The 14,950-nt window shown below is 45.9% G+C and overlaps 2 protein-coding genes across 8 annotated transcripts in view; one reads left to right on the top strand and one right to left on the bottom strand.

The window, feature by feature from the left end:
• PTPN13 (protein tyrosine phosphatase non-receptor type 13) overlaps positions 1 to 14,950 on the bottom strand; it is a 218,711-nt gene that overhangs the window by 153,836 nt on the left and 49,925 nt on the right. For all 7 annotated transcript variants that reach the window (XM_055138852.1, XM_055138853.1, XM_055138856.1 and 4 more), the window contains exon 2: positions 12,816 to 12,935. In XM_055138852.1, coding sequence (XP_054994827.1) covers positions 12,816 to 12,930 — 115 coding nt within the window. In that variant the 5' untranslated portion in view covers positions 12,931 to 12,935. The remainder of the gene's footprint in view (positions 1 to 12,815; positions 12,936 to 14,950) is intronic.
• The window catches only part of LOC129405060 (basic proline-rich protein-like), a 57,128-nt gene continuing 55,397 nt past the window's right edge, over positions 13,220 to 14,950 (top strand). Inside the window, exon 1 of the mRNA XM_055140027.1 lies at positions 13,220 to 13,294. Coding sequence (XP_054996002.1) covers positions 13,220 to 13,294 — 75 coding nt within the window. The remainder of the gene's footprint in view (positions 13,295 to 14,950) is intronic.

The following is a 14,950-nucleotide window of genomic DNA, read 5'->3' as shown; positions in this document are numbered from 1 at the left end:
CCTGCATCTCGTCATGGAACACACTGATTTCTCTCCCTCCGCTACTGAGGCTCCCCCTGAGGTGTCCCCGACCGCCACCCCTGCCACCCACCACCTACCACACTCCAAGTCCTGTCACTCCTGGCTGTGGTTTGCTCACTTCTGCTCTCCCACGTCTTTGCTGTATCTACCTACACCTCACTGGACACTCTCACCCTGGGATCTCGGAAGTGACCGCCTGAGGGTTACAGAGCTGGTCCCTGCGGAAAGAGCCTTTTGTGCTATTATCTTCTTCCTCTGGGCTGGAGCAATAGCACAGCGGGTAGGGCGTTTGCCTTGCAAGCGGCTGACCTGGGTTCAATTCCTCCACCCCTCTCAGAGAGCCCAGTAAGCTACCGAGAGTCTCCCGCCCACATGGTAGAGCCTGGCAAGCTCCCCGGGGTATGTTCAATATGCCAAAAACAGTAACAACCAGTTTCACGATGGAGACGTTACTGGTGCCCGCTTGAGCAAATCGATGAGCAACGGGATGACAGTAATATAATAACAGTGATATGATACAAAGGCTTTTGTCCTTACTTATCTAGCACAAAAATTACTTTTCTTCATTGAAAATTAACTTTTTGTTACTTTTTTCTTTCTTTCTTTCTTTTTCGGTCACACCCAGCAATGCTCTGGGCTTACTCCTGGCTCTGCACTCAGGAGTTACTCCTGGCAGTGCTTGGGGGTCCATACAGATGCTGGGGATCGAACCTGGGTCCGCTGTATGGAAGGCAAACACCCTACCCGTTGTGCTATCACTCCGGCCCCTTACTTTCTTTTTTAACAAGGATTTTATTGCTGTTTAGAAATTCATTCAAAAGAGTATATTTCAGGTGGTCAGAACTGAAACCTACATTACCAAATATAGCAATACTATACCCTGAGAATATTCTGAATAAATAGGCCATTGTCTACGTATTCTTAATTCCAGACAGTAGTAATTGTTGTTTATTGATCTTGTACTTATTCTAGTCTTAGGGTTGTGATCACTGATGATTAAAATAAAATGTGAATTATCTGTTCCTTTGGTATACAACTAGAAACCAAGCTCCAAGCTTCATGGCTGCGTGACATCTTATAGCCTAGTTCTCCCTTAGGAAAACTTGGCAAGCTACCGAGAGTTTCCTGCCTGCATGGGAGAGCCTGGCAAACTCCCGAGGTGTATTCATATGCCAAAACCAGTAACAATGATGGGCCTCATTCCCCTGACCCTGAAAGAGCCTCCAATGTGGCATCGTTGGGAAGGACAAAGAAAGAGAGGCTGCTAAAATCTCAAGGCTGGGACGAATGGAGACATTACTGAGACGGCTCGAGAAAATCGATGATCAACGGGATGATGATGATGATGATGATGATGATTGGCATACATTAGCCAAATTAGAGACCATAGTTCTTTGTTCTACATATTTAAATTCAAACTTGTTAACAATTTAACAATCATTACACATCAACTTAAAAAAATTTATACTTTGCTTTATTAATCTGCTTGTTTATTTTTGTTTTTTTAGCCCCACGTGAAGGTACTGGGGAAGACTCCTAGATTAGTGCTCCCCAGTGCTCAGAGGACCATGTGGCATAGAGGCTCAAACCAAGAGCTCCGGCATGCAAATCCTAAGCGTGAGAGCTTCCGGTCATCTCCGGGACCCTATGCATCAGTATTTTATTTTAGTTATTTAGTTTTGGATTTTTTTGGTGGGACCACATCCAGTGATGCTCAGGGACTATTCCTGGCTCTATACTGAAATCATGCTGCTGGGCTCGAGGCACCGGGGACGCTGACATTCGAGTCCAGGCTGTCTGTGTGCAAGGCAAGTGCCCTACCTGCTGTCCAGGACAAATACAGTTCTTTCTGGAAGCATAAAAATGAACATGAAAAATGAAAAATCAAGTCAGTAAAATTGCACTTCAGCAGGGATGGGGCCGGAGAGTATGGCCTAGAGCAACTTTGCCTCCTTAATGCATGACATTTTGGAGATATAAAACAGATTGTCACGTCCAGGGCCAAAATAACTCGAAAAGAAAACTTAGTGAAATGACTTCTGGGGGCACGTGGCCAGCTACAAGCGCTCCGTAAAGCTGCTAGACAGCAGCCATTGCTCACTCTAAGAATGTCAGATACTAAATCAGTTTCATGTTTTATAGTTTGCTTCCAGGGAATAAATAGAGTAATTTCATCTGGCTCAAACACATGTAACTTGAAGGACCTGTTAATTCTGGCCTAATGAGTGCAGGGCAAGATGCAGCCTGTCAGAGGCAACTCAGGCGCCCTGTTCATCAGAACAATTGCGATTGTGCATGATTAGTGATGTCGTGGGGACTGGGTAAGAGCGGGCCTCTCGAGAGCTGCACAGACTAAGATTTTGTCAGACCTTTTAGTTCATGAAACCTTATATTTACTTAAGATTGTTTATTCTGATACCACTATTATTGATGTTTTAGATAACCAATGGTTTAGATTTCCTTCCCCTTCCTTCCTTCCTTCTTTCCTTCCTTCCTTCCTTCCTTCCTTCCTTCCTTCCTTCCTTCCTTCTTTCCTTCCATCTTTCCCTTCCTTCCTTCCTTCCTTCCTCATACATTTCCTTCCTTCCTCCTATATTTCCTTCCTTCCTTCCTTCCTTCCTTCCTTCCTTCCTCATACATTTCCTTCCTTCCTTCCTTCCTTCCTCCTATATTTCCTTCCTTCCTTCCTTCCTCCTATATTTCCTTCCTTCCTTCCTTCCTTCCTCATACATCTCCTTCCTTCCTCCTATATTTCCTTCCTTCCTTCCTCCTACATTTCCTTCCTTCCTTCCTTCCTTCCTTCCTTCCTTCCTTCCTTCCTTCCTTTCTCCTACATTTCCTTCCTTCCTCCTATATTTCCTTCCTTCCTCCTATATTTCCTTCCTTCCTTCCTTCCTTCCTTCTTTCCATCCTTCCTCATACATTTCCTTCCTTCCTCCTATTTCCTTCCTTCCTTCCTCCTACATTTCCTTTCTTCCTTCCTTCCTTCCTTCCTTCCTTCCTTCCTTCCTCCTACATTTCCTTCCTTCCTCATACATTTCCTTCCTTCCTCCTATATTTCCTTCCTTCCTTCCTCCTACATTTCCTTCCTTCCTTCCTCCTACATTTCCTTCCTTCCTCATATATTTCCTTCCTTCCTTCCTTCCTTCCTTCCTTCCTTCCTTCCCTCCTTCCCTCCTTCCCTTCCTCCCTTCCCTCCTTCCTTCCTTCCCTCCCTCCTTCCTCCCTTCCCTCCTTCCTTCCCTCCTTCCCTCCTTCCCTCCTTCCTTCCTTCCTTCCTTCCTTCCTTCCTTCCTTCCTTCCTTCCTTCCTTCCTTCCTTCCTTCCTTCCTTCCTTCCTTCCTTCCTTCGTTCCTTCCTTCCTTCCGTCCTCCCTCCCTCTCCCCCTCCCTCCCTCCCTCCTTTCCTTCCTTCCTGTCAAACTCAGGGCCTCCCACATACAAAGGCATGTGCTTTCATCATAGAGTCACGGCCTGTTTCGTTTTAAAATTTGGGTCCTAGATGATTTTAAGTTACAGAGCAGATACGTATTAGATATTTACTAGTATTGTTCCAGGTTAAATTATATTCTCTATTTTTTTTTAATTAAGAAATATTCTCCTAGCAGCTTTAGGATATATTTCTTAAAACTTTTTGATTCTACTGTTGCCATTCAGAAACCCATTCTCAGGCCAGAGAGACAGTCAAGCAAAACTGGTCCTGCCAGCCCTGGCTCCTTCCCCAGCAGTCCGCCCGGCCTTCTGAGTCCTGCCCAGAGTGACCCTTGAGTGCAGTGCCAGGACAAAAGCCCACAGCTCAGGTGAGTGTGGTCCGAAATCAAAATGAAAAGGAAAGGAGGAAACTCACTCTTGGGACCAGAGAGAGCTTTCCACGGAGAGGCCGGCAGCCCCGGAAGCAAAGCAGGAGTCACAACCAGTCAGGTGTGGCCCCCAGGGCAGGAAAACACAAACAACAAAAATACCCCCAAACAAAAATCAGTCTGTTATCATTCTAACCTTTTTTTTGGCTTTTTGGGTAACACCCGGCGATGCACAGGAGTTACTCCTGGCTCTGCACTCAGGAATCACTCCTGGCGGTGCTCAGGGGACCATGTGGGATGCTGGGAATCGAACCCGGGTGGGCTGCATGCAAGGCAAACGCCCTCCCCGCTGTGCTATGGCTCCAGCCCCATCATTCTAACTTTAACATCTTCTCTTCACCTATTTGTGTTCTGGAGTTTTGACCCCTTGAGTCTAGGTGTGAAAATATTTTATTTTGATTTGACTGTGACTTAAATTTCTAGAATCTGGGACCTATATATTTTACCAATTCCCAAAAACTTGCCACCATTATATTTTCACTTCATTCTATGTTTAGATTGTTGTTTTCCTGTTCTCATATTCACCCCTAGAAAACATGGCTTTGTTTTGTTTTGAGGGCCTCACCGGGCGGTGCTCAAGGCTTACTTGGGCTCCCTGGTGCTCAGGAATACAGGCTCGGGGACCACCTGAGTACTGCAGAGCAAGGCTGGTGGGCAGCATGCAAGGCAAGCGCTCTACCCATTGTGCCATCTCTCCCGCCCCTAGAAAACATTCTAAAGTATAATTCACTTCTCTGTACTTTTCTATCCTGTACCAATCTTCCACGAACCTGAAATCTCTTATATGTTAAATGTCCAGATGATCTCAGGGCCGTCTATGCACAGTATATCAAGCTTCGGGGCTACTCCTAGCTCTGTGCTCAGGGAGGTCATGCCTGGTCACACTCAGGATGCCATGTAGTGCCAGCACCTGGCCCTGCTACTCTGCTCTTTGGAAAGAAGAGAAAGACTGTGATCCTTTCAGATCTGCACTGAGCTTATAAATCTACGCACTGTGTATTTTATTTCTACTTTTTTTTGGGGGGGGGGAGAGTTACACCTGCGATGCACAGGGGTTTCTCCTGGCTCTGCACTCAGGAATTACTCCTGGCAGTGGTTGGGGGACCCTATGGGATGTTGGGAATTGAACCTGGGTTGGCCACGTGCAAGGCAAATGCCCTCCCTGCTGTACTATCACTCCAGCTCCTATATTTTTTTTGTTTTCTTTTTTGCTCTAGCCCCATGTATCTTATTTCTAGACATCTTACTTACCTTTTTTTCTTTTTAACTCTGGCTGTAATGATTTTCTAGGTCTATGATTACAAATAACAGACGGATGGCTTCGACAACAGCAAATAATTATCTCACAATCATCGGATGTTTAAGAACAAAGTGTCGGCAAGGGGGAGGTTTTGTGTTGTTGGGTTTTCGTGTTCGTTTGGTTTGGGCCATGCAAAGTGGTGCTCCGGGCTTGCTCCCGGCCCAGTGCTCAGGGACCACCTCTGGTGCAGGGCTGGGGATGAAAGCAGGGTCAGCCCTGCCAAGGCCAATGCCCTCCGCATGTGCCGATGGCTCCAGCTCAGAGCTGCAGGTCCCTGCCGGTGCCGGCTCTTCCGGAGCCTCCTCCGTCTGATTCTCACTTGTACACAGTCCCCAGAGAGCGGTCTTGAATAGGGCGCACCCACGCCAGGAATCTCATTTCAGCTTCTTTATATCTTTCCATAGGAGACCCTATCTCCAAATATAGTTATATTCTGAGGTACGGAGAGAACTACAACTTTTAAAAATATTTTGAGGCCAAAATTCAATTTATAACATATGGTACTTAAATTTTTCCCTTCTATTTCCCTTGAATATACTAATTTATATACTAATTGTTTTAAATTTATATACTAACTTATATATTGTTTTGGATTCTATGCTCGGAATAACGGTTCTGGACGGCCACCCCACAGTGCTTGGGGGCTACTCCCAGCCCTGCTCTTGGGATCACTTTAGTCATGAGCAGGGGGCCGTGGGGGGCCATGGGGGTTGTGGGAGTTGTGGGGGGCTGGGGATTGAACCTGGGGTGCTCTCAGCAAAGTGCTCTGCATGCGTACAATTGACTCTGCTACTTCTCTGGCCCTTACCGTAAATTTAAAACTGGAGAATTGCTTCTTCTGTTTGATTAAGAAAGAGAAAACTGAATCTCTGGTTCAAGAAAATCAGAGTCAGGATTTGGCTAGAAAACATTCCTCTCGCAAAGCAGAACATCAGTCATTAAAAATCTAAATTTGGGGCTGGAGCAATAGTGCAGCGGGTAGGGCATTTGCCTTGTACTCGGCTGACCGGGGTTCGATTCCCAGCATCCCACATGGTCCCCCAAGCACGGCCAGGGGTGATTCCTGAGTGCAGAGCCAGGAGTAAGCCCTGTGCATTGCCGGGTGTGACCCAAAAAGCAAAAAAAAAAAAAAAAAAAAAAAATCTAAATTTGAATCTAAATCAAAAATCCAAATGATTTTTTTAAAGCATCTGTTTTCTTAGGTAGCTTTAACTCATAATTAACATAAAATTAATGTATATACTGAAAGAAAATGAATTTTACTTCCTGCCCTGTGATTGTACCTGTGAAGTTACGTCCACAATCCAGATAATAAATATCCACTCCCCCACCCATCGTATCCTTCTGCAGCCCCTGCTCCTGCCTCTCTTCCTTGCCCCTTTCCCCAAGCAACCAGTGAGTAACTGCTGCATCATCTGCACTGACCCATTTTTCACACTTTCAGATTAGAATCACGCAGCTTTGTTTCTTGGCTGACTTGACTCAGCATAATTATTCTGAAAACAGATTGTTGTTGTAAGAATCAGTAGTTCCTTCACCTTATTGCTGTGTATGTTTTCATTAAGTGGAACTACGCAAGTTCTTTTTTGATTGACCTGTTGTTAAACATGAATTCTGCTTCCAATATTTGGTTATCACAAAATAAGTTATTAGGAACATCCATATAGAACTTTTTGTATAGCCATTGTTTTCACTGTGGGGGCAGGGGACCCTAGAAAGAGTGACTAGGACAGTTCTACATTAAAGGTCTTTTAAATTTAATATATTAAATATGTGTGTGTGTGTGTGTGTATATATATATATATATATATATATATATATATATATATATATATATATATTGCTCTTTGGGTGACACCCGGTAATGCTCAGGGTTTACTCCTGGCTCTGCACTCAGGAATTACTCCTGGTGGGGACCATATGGGATGCTGAGGATTCGAACCGGGGTCAGTTGTGTGCAAAGTGAACGCCCTCCCCACTGTAGTATCGCCTGGCCCACTGCATTAGACTTCTCAAGGCCAGGGGTAGCCCAGGGGCTCAAGGAGCGTGTCTGCCCGTGGCTAGCCCCAGCTCAGTCTCTGGCAAGGCTTCCCGTGCCCTGAGCATCACCAGGAGTGACCCGGGCAGAGATGGGAATAGTGCCTAAGCACTGTAGTGTGTGGGCCCCCTCCCCAGACCCACCCACCCCCTCAAAAAAAGAAACAAAGAGAGTTGACGCTTCCAATACGTTAAACTCTCATTTGAGATTCCTACTAGCAACTGGAGCTCCAAAGCTCTGGCCCCACCAAGCCCTTAGCCCAGGGTTTCGCAAACATGGTTTGACTGTGACCTCCTTTCCAGCCTGCTTCCTTCCTCTTTCCAGCCTGCTTCCTTCCTCCCTCCAGCCTGCTTCCTTCCTGCTTCCAACCTGCTTCCTTCCTCCTTCCAACCTGCTTCCTTCCTCCTTCCAGCCTGCTTCCTTCCTCTCTCCAACCTGCTTCCTTCCTCCTTCCAACCTGCTTCCTTTCTCCTTCCAACCTGCTTCCTTCCTCCTTCCAACCTGCTTCCTTCCTCCTTTCAGCCTGCGTCCTTCCTGCTTCCAACCTGCTTCCTTCCTCCCTTCAACCTGCTTCCTTCCTCCCTCCAACCTGCTTCCTTCCTCCCTCCAGGCTGCTTCCTTCCTCCTTCCAGCCTGCTTCCTTCCTCCCTCCAGGCTGCTTCCTTCCTCCTTCCAGCCTGCTTCCTTCCTCCCTCCAGGCTGCTTCCTTCCTCCTTCCAGCCTGCTTCCTTCCTCCCTCCAGGCTGCTTCCTTCCTCCTTCCAACCTGCTTCCTTCCTTCCTCCAACCTGCTTCCTTCCTCCTTCCAGCCTTCTTCCTCTCTCCAGGCTGCTTCCTTCCTCCCTCCAGGCAGCTTCCTTCCTCCCTCCAGGATGCTTCCTTCCTCCCTCCAGGATGCTTCCTTCCTCCCTCCAACCTGCTTCCTTCCTCCCTCCAGCCTGCTTCCTTCCTCCCTCCAGCCTGCTTCCTTCCTCCCTCCAGCCTGCTTCCTTCCTGTGGCCCATTCTACCTGCAGGCCCCTCGTCTCACACTGCAACATCCCCGCACACACACTGTACATGATCATCACCCTGCCCCCCCTTGGAATATTCTGGGCACCCAGCTGAGAAATACTGTAATAGATGAGTAGTAGTATCACTTATTAATTTTAATCTGCATTTTCCTCATGACTAATGATGTTGAAACCTTGGTATGTCTCTGATGACTAATAATTTCATGTTCTTATATGAAATCTTTTATCTATGTATTTTCTTCCGCATGATCTTCAAAACTTTGCCCATTTTTGGAGGTTACTCATTGGTTTCTTACTACTGAGTTTTGAAAAATCTTCCTATGGCCTGGATAAAAGTTTTTTAATTAGTTACATGATTGCAAATATGTCTCTTAGAGTTTTACTTCTTTCATTCTCTCAATAAAGTTGAGAGTAAATATTTTAAATTCTGATAGAGTAATGTCAGACTTTGAAAGAGTAGGGAAGTATCTTTTTTCCCATTTTCTTCAAATGTTTGATAACCTTTGCAAGCTTTTATTTCTTCCTTAAATTTTTTGAGTTTCCAAGTTCAGCAATATGGGCCTACAGTTCCTATGTGGAACATTTTATATCTTTAGTTTTATTTTATGATTTCTTTCAGTATGCAGAACTATTTAAGCATACTAACATTCCCTTCCCAATTTTGATTTAAAGTATAATCTTGATATTAATATTCCAGGAATCCAATGTCACTGTTGCACCCCCAGCACAGTGGTGTCAGATCTCTGAGGCACCTTCAAACTACGCACCCCATCATTGTAAAGCTCAAATCTAAACAATGTTTAGTCACAGAGTAGCACTGTAGCACTGTTGTCCCATTGTTCATTGATTTGCTCGAGCGGGCACCAGTAACGTCTCCATTGTGAGACTTGTTGTTACTGTTTTTAGCATACTGAATACACCATGCCACGGGTAGCTTGCCAGGCTCTGCCATGCGGGTGAGATACTCTCGGAAGCTTGCTCGGCTCTCCAAGAGGGACAGAGGAATCGAGCCCAGGTCGGCCTTGTGCAAGGCAAACGCCCTCCCTACTGTGCTATCGCTCCAGTCCAGTCAGAGAGTAGAAATAGAAAATACACATTCTTTTCACATTTCCCCAGAATATATAAAAAATAAACTATATGCAAACCACAACAAATCTTACAACAAATTCTAAAGAGAAATCATATGAACAGCAAGAAACTAAACCCTTACCTTAACAACAAACATAACCCTAATCCTTTAACCTAACCTAACCTCTGGAATAATTATTCTCACTACCATCAACTACAAGCCTGAAAGTTATGTGTTTTTATTGAAAGTAACCTCCACAAAACTGTGTTTTTTAAAATAGTGAAAGCCTTAAATTGGTGAGAAGATAAAAATTAAAAAAAATTATTTGGACCCCAGTTAAGCAATGACCAAGAGGAAATGCACATTTCCAGCCTCTGACTCCTAAGAAAGCCAAGACCATGCTTGCTGTTATATACTGAAGAAGACACAGGAATAAGATACCGTGAAAGATACGGAGAAAGTAATTTATCAGAACCGAAGAAAAAGGTCAAAGAAAAAGGTTGTATAATAGATATAGAAACAGGGAGGGGGAACCAACTTTTTGAAAGTCATTGTATTTAACTGTGTTCTTCCCAAAAGACTTTTTTTAAAGCAGCTCACTTCTTTTATTTTTCTTGGCTTTTTGGGTCACACCCAGCGATGCACAGGGGTTACTCCTGAATCATGCACTCAGGAATTACTCCTGGCGGTGCTCGGGGGACCATATGGGATGCTGGGAATTGAACCCGGGTCAGCCGCATGTAAGGCCGCCCTACCCGTCATGCTATCGCTCCACCCCCTCCCACAAAACTTTTATTTTACATTTCCAGTTGGTGCTCCTAATTGCCAATCTGCAGACTCTAAGAGAAAAGCCGAAGGCCGGAGAACGAGTCCAGCAGCGGAACAGCTGCCCGCACGTGTGAGGCCCGGGGTTAGACACGCCGAACAGCTAACACAAACAAGCAAAGCTGAACTTAAATTTTCTATACTCCTGACATCACTCTGTGAACCAGGCTAAAGACCTTATGATGACCCACGGGACACTGTTTAAGACATAGCTGCCCCACAATTAATTTTATAGAACCTCCCCGTAAATCCCTTTATAGCGATGTGCCAATCTGTTGTGCAATGATTGCCCGTCAGTGACAGGTCCATGCCAGGCGGACATTCAATCTCAATCATTAACATTACGAAATCTGAAAGAAGAAAAGCCCTCGGAGATGCGCACGGAGGACAGCGAGCTTTATCATCTCTGAGTCATGTCCAGGGCAGTGGTTCCCCCGGCGGGAGCGTGAAAGAGCCTCTCTGCCCTCTCTCCTCGTCTCTGGCTCAGTCCCTCTCTTGGCACACGGCTTGGAAGTGCTCAACTTTTCACACGCATCTGTCTGCTCTGAATGGCTCCCCCGGGCAACGACGATACCTCCGATACAATCCCTCCCATGTCAGAAATGTTTACACTATATTCACTGGCTACCGTGCACTCTCTGAGTAATGCCACCAACACGTCCTCCCTTCAGAAACATCACTGGCACCTTGCTCTACACTGTGGAATTCTTGTACTTCAGAATTTTCTGGAAATGTAGACACAAACAAAAGGATAGGATCTATGTAAAATATTTAGGCTTTGAGTAAGTGGCATTAGGTAATACAATGGAAGAATTCAATTTTATTTAGGTGGAACTGAATTCCAATCAAAGATCTTCAAACATGGGGCCTTATCCCCTCTGTTTACATTTCTGCCCAGGGATTAGGAGACAATAACTGAACAAAAACGCTGAGCATCAAAACTCTTTGTTCAAAACTCTTTCCCCAGGCTTAGAATTTTTCCTGTAATCAATCAATAGTCACCTCCATATCTTTTACAAGGCCCCTATGACTCCTGGTCTTCAGCAATTCATTCTTACAATGGTTCTCGGACTTTTAACATGCATCAACATATCCTTAAGGATTTGGCAGAGCATAGATTGGTGGGCTACGTCGGCAGTTTTGTTATTCAGTATGTCAAGCGTGAGCTGAAGTTTCAGCTACCACGTTCCCGGCTGATGCTGCCGATGGTTTTCTGGGCGGCCACACGACGCGAACTACGACCACCATCAAATCCTGCTATCATTCTGTCAGGTTCCTGACGCCTGATCATTCCATTTGAATTAGTTCTAAATATTGATTCTTCCCGGAGACAGTGTGGCTTCTTGACCTACTTTCCGGAAAAAGGTGGCTGGTCAGAGCACTCGTGTGTATGAGTGTCCTGGGAGAAACAATGAAAGACTGATGAACTTTTTCAGCTCCAAAATGCCTCAGCAGTGATGGCGATGCAAAGAAGCTCCACCCCCGGCCGCACAAGCCAGTCGCTCCTTCAGGAACACCGACGAGCCCGACAGGGCTGCACACGCTGGCCTCCCGCTCGCCCTCGGGTAGCCCCCACCCGCACAGAGGTCTCTGTTCAGGATTACCGGCCACAGGAAAGCCTTCTCTTCTCCCATGACCCCATCTCACAGAATTCTGAGTCACTGAATCCTGTTCTTCAGAGCCTCATGATAGTGGCAATGCTCACAGCTGTTTATATAAATTTGCTACTTCGGGGGCTGGAGCGATAGCACAGCGGGGAGGGCGTTTGCCTTGCATGTGGCCAACCCGGGTTCGATTCCCAGCACCCCATATGGTCTCCCAAGCACCGCCAGGAGTAATTCCTGAGTGCATGAACCAGGAGTAACCCCTGTGACCCAAAAAAGAAAAAAGAAAAAAAAAGAATGAACAGATGAGCGTGAAGAAGGAGCCAAGTCACAGAGATCTTTGTACAGGCCTGAACTTGGGGTCTGAATGATTCTTTAATAACTGATTACAGGGGCTGGAGTGACAGCACAGCGGGGAGGGCGTTTGCCTTGCACTCGGCCAACCCGGGTTCGATTCCCAGCATCCCATAGGGTCCCCTGAGCATCGCCAGGAGTAATTCCTGAGTGCAGAGCCAAAATGTTTTCATTAATGTTTATTATTAAACTTTCAGGGGACAGAGCAATAGCAGGTAGGGAGTTTGCCCTGCATGTGGTCAACATGGGTTCAATCCCCAGCACCCCATATGGTTCCCTGAGCACTGCCCACCCAGAGGTGACCCAAAAACAAAACAAAAAAGAACAACTCTCAAAGCAAGTTTATGAGTGCAGAAACCCCTGTGCATCGTCGGGTGTGACCCAAAAAGAAAAAAAAATGCTATTTCGGCAGTGCCAGGAGCCATACCCAGAACCTCGTGCATGCGAAGTAAATGCTCTACTGCTGACCCTCATCGTCGGCTATAAGTATTTCAATAATACCTATTTTCCACACCAAAGGCAAGCGCCAAACAGGTAGGGAGCATCTTCCATGTGATGGCGAGTCTGTGTCTCGTGCCTGTCACGGTCTTAGGTATACACAAAAGGTGTACAAATGAAAGTAGACAAGATCGGAATGTTTTGAGCCCTGAGGTAAGATAAATTATTCCTTTTTTTACTCTGCCTTGTTAGCTGCTTTCAATATCCAGAAGCTACTCGAAATACAACAGACTCACCTTTCCTGAACAGTTCCTGGAGACTCTCGGCGCTCTGATTCAGAACAGCCCATATCTCTTCCTCCTGCAGTGGCCCACCCCGCACCTCCAGGGCCTCCGCCAGTGAGACGTGCATGTTACCTAAAGACAAAGACAACAACAGACGGTCTCAGACATCCGTAATTTGATTGCACTTAGAATAGCAAAAAGTAGTACATCAGTGAGGAGACGCTAGGAGGCCCAGAGGCTTAATTTCTAAATATAGTTTCAATCCAAACACGAGCCTATAATCTTAAAGGAATTAGAGGGAAAAACACTTTCAAACAACCACTTGCCCTGGCTGATGTCCCTCAGACTAAACTGAAGAACGGGGTGGTGAGCATGTAATGGGACAAGACAGGGTCTTAGGGTACCACAGGCACAAGATGACGATGAAGAGTGACAATGACGAACTGAAGGCCTTTCAGCTTCCAGCTCCAGGTTCATTTTATTTATCCCAGGTAAGAAGAGAGAGGAGACCCTCCAGCAACACGGGAGTTGGGAATAAGAGAGAACACCCTTCTTGCACTCAATGACCGATTTCTCTATCTCTGATCCACACAACTGCACGTTTTACAATAAATCAATCGAATTCTAAGTCCTGGTTTGCTGCAACTCACCATCTGCCTTTTAGCAAGTCACCTGACTTGGTCAACTTCAGTTCCCCGTCTGTGACGTGGGGACCACAACAATGGTGACACTGCCATTTGCAGATGACGGTGACAAGGAATGAGTATGGCCTCGAAGGCTTTAAGGTGGAAGAACGAACACCCAAAGGAATGACAACAAAGAACACGAGAACTGGTATCAGTAGGACACATGCCACTTGAGGGGGTGGGAGAGAGGACGGGCAGGGGGCAACGTCTATGGTGGAGGGAAGAGGCGGTAAAGCATTATCTATGAAACCCTACCGACATTAATGTAAATCACACTGCAGGAAATGCATTTTTTTCAAAGTGCCTCTCATAAAAGCAGGGTGGAAAGAATTGGGTGGGGGTCGGGGGTGTGGAATTGGGGCGGGAAGTGGCCACTGGTGAGGGGGTGAGGGGACCGGTGTTGAAATATCAAAACCAGAAGCTTCTGGTGACATCCTGTCATCCATTTCCCAATGGCGCCCAGCGGAGCAAGCAGGTGAATCACCTACTGAGACAGGCTCAGGCTGCCTATGGAGCTCAGCATTTTCATTTTGGAAAGGGAAACTATAGCTTGTCAAAAATGCATCCATGTAACTTAAGCTGACACTCCTTGAGAAGAAAAGCGCCCTTTCGACGGGTGACCCAGCCCGAGAGCGAAACCAAACCACCTGAAGCGTAGGCGGGATGGATGAACTCTGGGTGTCGGAAGCACATGGGCTTCGGGAAAAAGCAGGACTAGAGTGAAAAATGTTCAGTAATTGTCTCCTGGAATGATATTCCTTATTAAAATTTAAAAGTAACCAGTGAACGCATGCTTTGGATGAAAGTTGGCTTTGTTCACCCAATGAGCAGCTAATATTTTCTTTTCATTGATCATTATGGTACTTTCAGACAAAGAGGCAACTCTGCCGACGTACAAGGTGTGCTTTTTTTCTTGTACTTCTCTTTTCAAATATTTACTAAGCCTCTAATGCTTCGAGCGGGCCTGGAAGGGTATCTATTTAAATGCATAACATTAAAAGGGGAGATAAAAAAAAAAATCCTGCTTTGAAAGATCCATGTTAGGTGTGTGTATGTGTGTGTGTGTGTGTGTGTGTGTGTGTGTGTCTGTCTGTCTGTCTGTCTGTCTGTCTCTGTGTACATTGGCCCACAGTGCTCACAGTATTCCTGGAAGGCTTGGGGGACCCTACCGGGATTAAACCTGGTTTAGCAGCTCACCAGGCGAACGCCGTGTTCACTGCACTATCTCCCGGGGCTGGGATCCATCTTTCCTTAGTGTGTCCAAAAGTGTGCTCTTTACCCAGAGCTCTCTCCCGCCACCAAACTAAGTTTCTCATGTGTACTTTATTATATCATTGCACACTAAAGGAGAGGATGAAGTTTCAACCCTTTAAGAGATAGAAGCGCTGCCTTCTACTTAAAACACTATAATAAATTGGAAGTTTCACCACAGGCAATGAGATACCACCCAAGCAATCAGAT

This window comes from Sorex araneus, chromosome 5 (assembly GCF_027595985.1).
Source record: "Sorex araneus isolate mSorAra2 chromosome 5, mSorAra2.pri, whole genome shotgun sequence".
In the NCBI taxonomy this organism is placed as follows: domain Eukaryota; kingdom Metazoa; phylum Chordata; class Mammalia; order Eulipotyphla; family Soricidae; genus Sorex; species Sorex araneus.
This window is presented reverse-complemented; position numbering and strand designations above follow the sequence as displayed.